Genomic DNA, 6,000 nt, shown 5'->3' on the forward strand with positions numbered 1-6,000 from the left:
AATAAGTCAGCTGCTAACATTATTTGTTTTCAATGTACCCCAGTGGTTATAGGCATTCCTTTGTTATTTAACAAGCTCTTTGGCTGTTGCTTTTCAGAGAAGATGGATTTTGTTTGTCTTTTTGAAGTTTGAAAATTCAGTTAACAGATTTTTAAGGTCTGCATAGTAAGGTTGGTTGAAGGGCTATAGTTTAATTGAAATAAGCAGGCGTGAATAACAGTATATTAATCAAGAATGAGTTATTCACACTGAATTACTAATTGAAAGCTTGACTTTAAAAGATGCTGACGGTTTTCTTCTTCATAAGGTGCTCATGCAAGGTTTTGGCTTTAAGCCTGTGAGTAATCCCTCTGAAATGATATGGGACCACGTCAGTTGTTTGGCTGGGGCTGTTCATCATCTTGTGGGGGAAAAAAATGGTTGCAACATGTATAAACTCAGTTTATGTAACAGGGAATAATTGTTCTGAGAAGCCAAGTGTTGGAAAGTAAGGAACTGAGTAAGGATCAGACTTCTACCTGTCAAAAAGCAGTTGGTTTGAGAGTCCTAAACCACTTAGACGTGTTAAAAGTATTACCCATCTACTGTGACCAAGTGGTCTGCTCGCCCATTTTCTGAGCATAATGCATGTGCATCCATCATTCAGTGGTGGAACTGGAGGACCTGTAAATATCAGAGGAAGCATTCATAGCGATGGTTTTCATTGTGCAGTAAAGGAAGCAAAAGTATTTCCATGAGTTTGCATAGAGTATATCACAGTGACTTATTAAACTCAAATGGGCATTTTAGGGAATTGCTGTAACGTTACTAGCAGTGGTTATGACCAGGAATATCTTGAATAGATGTTGGATTTGTAATGTCTTTCAGTAATTTGATATAGATTGAAGAATTCAGTCATGAAGTCAGTATTGACTGTGAATAGGCCTATCTTACTTCTTGATATATTTTTCTATTCTGCTTGCTTGCTTGCAAATTTTCTTTGCTGCGTTGGATTTGTTTTCGTTGACTGTAGTGTTTCTCTTGCACAGCAGAACAGTAGTATGGCAAATGAGTCTAACAGGATTTTAAAAATCTGCAGATGTTATAACTGCTCAGGCTATGAATTAAATATGTGTTGTCCTTGGAAGCTCTCAAAAATCATGTCAGTTTGTGTTAAAGAAACTTAGCTTGGCAGTAGGTGTACTGCCCACTTAGCGAGCTGGACGTTATTGAGACACCTACTTGTCTTGTCATCTCAAGGAATGAATGATAATTTTGTATAAACAGTTTTCAGGAATGAGGTAGAGCCAAAAGCGTTCCTGGTAATACTCACTGAGCTTAATTGGATTTATATAATGCTGAATTTGGCTTGTTATTGTGAAAGTGCTTGCCAAAAAACTAGTGTTTTGTACCTTGATTCTCCACATTGTCAAAATTAAATTAATCAATGAACAGCCTAAAACATCATGAAAGTTGATATCCAATTAATGCATCTGCAGTGCTGCCTAATTTCTACAGTCCTTTGGAGTATTGAGTACAGTGTAGTATATTCTCTGAAGTACATATATAATGTATTAAATTGGGAGGGAGGGAAATTTTTGCTCCTAGAGGCTGTATTGCCAGCTATATATTTATGAAACCTCCTGCATCAAAGGAATTCTTGTTCTTGGAAAACTTCTGTAGCACCTTAATTCCTCCATGTGAATACCCAACTATAAAAAGAGACTTGCCTGGGGCTTTTGAGCTTGGAAAGATCCTTGGATTGTGCCTTTGGGCCTCTCTCTGAAGGGCCAGCCACTCTAGGGTAGAATGAGTGGTGTGGCAGTGATTCACCTCACAGGCAATCGGGAAGGTTTTGAGGTGCCCACTGCAGTTAGTTACACATGGACAGTGCAGCTAGGCTTTCCAAATGGTTTCGGGCAAGAATAAGCAAAGCATTTGAATTACAGGGCTCACAAAATACTATTTTAGAGGTTTCCAAAGCCTTTAAGTGAACACTGTAAATGTTTATCTTAATTTACTTTGATAGTAAACCGAAGTACTGGCTCAGTTGTGCATGCTTTTTTCTACCTTATTGTTTTTTTTCCGGGCAGCATGCAGTGGGATTTTTGGGTGGCTAACCATGGAATGATACTAATGGCTTTCTTTTTTTTTCTCTTCACATCCCATTCTTTTTCCATACCTTTTTGTCCGTATTCTTCCCCCCTTCTTTTTTTTTTTTTTTCCTTCTCTGTTTTTGTTTGCCTTATATGATTTTGACACCCTTCCATCCTACAGTGTGACCAAGATCAGTGCATTCAGAGCACTAAATTCGTTTTGCAGGCTGCTGCCACCCCCCTACTCCAGAGTGAGCCAAGCATAACTAGCGAAGAGCTACCTTTACCAGGAAAGACTACTCTCAGTGGGCCTTGTGCAACTCTAACGCTAGGGCAACCAACACCACCATCTTCTATGCCAAATCTCACATCAGACACAGGTTTGACAGACATGATGCCGTTAAAAGAGGAACACGAAGGCCATCAGTTTCTCACTCCTGAAGAAGCTCCGTCACCCCCTGGGATGCTGCCAAGTGGAAGTCCTATTACACACAGCCATACAATGCACGTCCTGAGTCTAGCCAGCCAGGATTCATTGCATGAAGACTCAGTACGTGGTCTCGTGAAGCTTAGCTCAGTTTGAACAGCTCTTTTATTTTTATTTTTTTTTTGAACGCTGCACCGTTTCTCGGTGTCTATTCAGATCTCTTCTTAACAGGAATGACGCTGCAGTACCACTGTAAGACTTCCTTAACATGCCTATAATGGAAACTTTATCACGTACTGGAGTCTACTAAAAAAGACAAGTTCTTTTTTTTCCATGGAGCCATGGCATTTTTTTTTGAGCAGGTTGATAATGGTTGCGCTTTGATGGTGACTGCGTTTTCTTTTTAAGCAAAACCAGAAATGGTCAGGAACCTTGTCTCCTGAAGCTTGGGTACAGCAAGTTGGAAGTCAGCCTGTAACAAACGCCATGTACAGTACAAAAGAGAGAGAGATTTTTGGATGTAAGTGTCATGCTCTGTGTTCTATGCTCTTGTAATACACACTTGTTAAGGCTTACCACACTTGTGGCCAGAATGATCTGCACTTACATGTTATGCTACTAATATTTGAGATAGAAAAACTACCATTCCATTTGTTAATACAAAAAAAAAAAATAAAAAAAAGACTGCAGATATGGATTTGCATGCCACGCTACAGTATGTGTTACAGTGGTGTTGGTATTAAGAGAAAGTGCTGCTTTTTTTATTTGTGACTTTCAAAGTGCTGTTTCATTTAAAGACAGTGCAACAGACAAATTAATGGACTATATTATTTTTTCAATTTATTAAAGTTTATTTTAAATTAATCAGTGGTGCCTAGAAGGTGGAGAGTTACTGATTTGATCATGTTGCATATCATTTAACCTTCTGTTTAAGTGTTTAGAGTGAGGTATTGTGTTGTGCCATACCACGAGATTCTTCCACTCCCTAATGTGATACAATTACCTGTGGACCTCCAATAAAATGACATCCTCTATTTCTTGGACATGTGTACAGTTATCCTTGCACAGTTTTCCTGGGGAAAGAGGGGGAAATCACGACTTGTTGACATAGTTTGTGAAGATTTGACTGGAATATGTTTACATAATGAAACCAGAGCTATGGAGGAAGAGCTGTGTACAGTTAGGATTGCTTCTGCATCGTTTGTGGTTTTGTTTTAGATGTGTATTTGTTCCTATAAGAAGCATTTATTTGGAAACAGTAGAGTTCACCTCTGCTTGGACTGTAATTCTGTGTTCCTTGTCATGTGGATTATGGGTGAGGGGCTTAAGATTCAAGGCCCAGCTCGGTGAGGTAATCTGAAATGGTTAACAGTAGACTGTAGCTGCCCCCAGCCATCATCCTTCATTTGTATTTGTCCTTTAATATTTTAAATGGAAATCTTGATTTCATAGAATTCCTCTGGGTTTGTTTTTTTTTTGGTTGTTTTTTTTTTTAAGGAAAGCGCAACTAAAAGGTTAAAGAGATATTTATAATTATTTTTCATGATAGCTGAAGAGAACCGTAACATGATAAAGTTTAATAGCTTTAATACTGTATTTACCATGCTTTTCAGGATGTGGAACCTGGATTCTTCTTTTCTCAGGACAAACTAAGTGCAGAATGTGCTTTGTCTGGTGCTTCTATGGCACAAAAGCATTCACCAGTTAAGAAATTTAAGTTCTGTGTTGTTCACCGACACCAAGCTAAAAATCTTTTTGGTTTTACTTTCATTGTTGAAATGGAGGACAATCAGTCACCCATGCTATTGAAGCCTCAGGCAAGATACTGCTAAACCCCTTCTCCTCTAAGATTTCATAAGCAGTTCGTTTCTATAATTGATGATGTTGGCTTTGACCTAATTCTGTGTGTAGAACATCGCAGCACTTTCTGCCTCTAAGTGCCGTAATGGATCCACCAAAGAACCTCTGGCAGACAAGTCTGTCCCACTTACTGGAGCCACCCTCCCAGCGTTTTCCTGAAGCTGGGACAGTCTTGAGTTCTTTCCACCAGCCAAACAGTAGTGACTGACGTGTCCCACTTGGCTGGTCTCCCCAATAAGCCCCAAGTATCGGCACTTGTTTCTGTGTCTGCTTTTGAAGAAGAGCTGGTGATGCTCATCTTCTTGATTTCACCTTTCCCCTGATGTGTCTTCTCGTGTACAAAGCCATGAATGTCTGTGTTAAAGCAGGTGATGGAGTGAGAGCTGGAGATACTGGTCTCCTAGACCTGGGTGAAGAAATCCCAGCTTTGAGTTTGTAGACCAGTACTTGACTGAGTCATCATCTCCTAAGTGTCTGTGGGTAGTTAACTGTGAATGCATTACTCAGAACGTAAAAGGACATGGTATCAAAACTTTCTACTTCTAGCAGCAATGATGAGGATGACTATTTTAAGGAAATTGTTATTTTAAGTCTCCCTGAAATACCTGAGGGACTTTATGCTTCCAAGAATACCAACTTTGTGACAAGGTTTGTAGTCAGTGCCACTGGGGAGTGGTGCAGAAAGCTGTACTTCGGCTCTGTGCACACAATAAAATTAGTGTCAATTTTAACATGAAATGAAGGGAGGACAGGATTAGAGTCTTTATGCTGTTTTCCGTGTGCTCATGCTTTTCACTATCAATTTTTGAACCTTCTGTTTTGCTTATATTGTGCTTTTCACCATCAATTTTTGAACCTTCTGTTTTGCTTATAAATGATGAGGATGACTATTTTAAGGAAATTGTTATTTTAAGTCTCCCTGAAATACCTGAGGGACTTTATGCTTCCAAGAATACCAACTTTGTGACAAGGTTTGTAGTCAGTGCCACTGGGGAGTGGTGCAGAAAGCTGTACTTCGGCTCTGTGCACACAATAAAATTAGTGTCAATTTTAACATGAAATGAAGGGAGGACAGGATTAGAGTCTTTATGCTGTTTTCCTTGTGCTTTTCACCATCAATTTTTGAACCTTCTGTTTTGCTTATAAGTGAGATGTCAGAGTTACCTAACAAATTGGAAACAGATGTGCTAGCTATGGACTGGTTCGGTTGACTTTCTTTCTCTTTCAGTTTTTAAGATGACAGCCTGTCCTGCTCTTTTCTTAAGATGCTGCCTATGTTTTTAAGTTTGGCACTCGACAATAAATTAATAACTTTGAATTTCTGTACCTATATATTTTTATCATGCTTATTTTCTCCTCCCCACCTCGGTTTTAAATTTTAAGTGGTGACATCTCTAACCTTCCCTGACACGATGTTCGGTTGACTTTCTTTTTCTTTCAGTGTTTAAGATGACAGCCTGTCCTGCTCTTTTTTTTAACATGCTGCCTACGTTTTTAAGTTTGGCACTCGAGAATAAATTAAATACTTTGAATTTGTGTACCTTTATATTTTTATCACGCTTATTTTAAGTCTATTTTCCTCCCCACCTCGGTTTTAAATTTTAAGTGGTGACATCTCTAACCTTCCCTGACACGACT

General features: G+C 39.0%; 1 protein-coding gene across 4 annotated transcripts in view; it reads left to right on the forward strand.

The window, feature by feature from the left end:
* Positions 1-3,545, forward strand: part of ZDHHC14 (zinc finger, DHHC-type containing 14) — a 125,615-nt gene extending 122,070 nt beyond the window's left edge. For 2 of the 4 annotated variants that reach the window (XM_014950748.1, XM_014950749.1), the window contains exon 9: positions 2,257-3,545. In XM_014950748.1, the coding sequence (XP_014806234.1) occupies positions 2,257-2,658 (402 nt within the window). In that variant the 3' untranslated portion in view covers positions 2,659-3,545. The remainder of the gene's footprint in view (positions 1-2,256) is intronic. The other 2 variants (XM_014950750.1, XM_014950751.1) reach the window with 1 other exon arrangement.
* The last annotated feature ends 2,455 nt before the right edge of the window (positions 3,546-6,000 follow it).

The sequence above is a fragment of the Calidris pugnax genome, unplaced genomic scaffold (assembly GCF_001431845.1).
Source record: "Calidris pugnax isolate Ruff unplaced genomic scaffold, ASM143184v1 scaffold24, whole genome shotgun sequence".
Classification (NCBI taxonomy): Eukaryota; Metazoa; Chordata; class Aves; order Charadriiformes; family Scolopacidae; genus Calidris; species Calidris pugnax.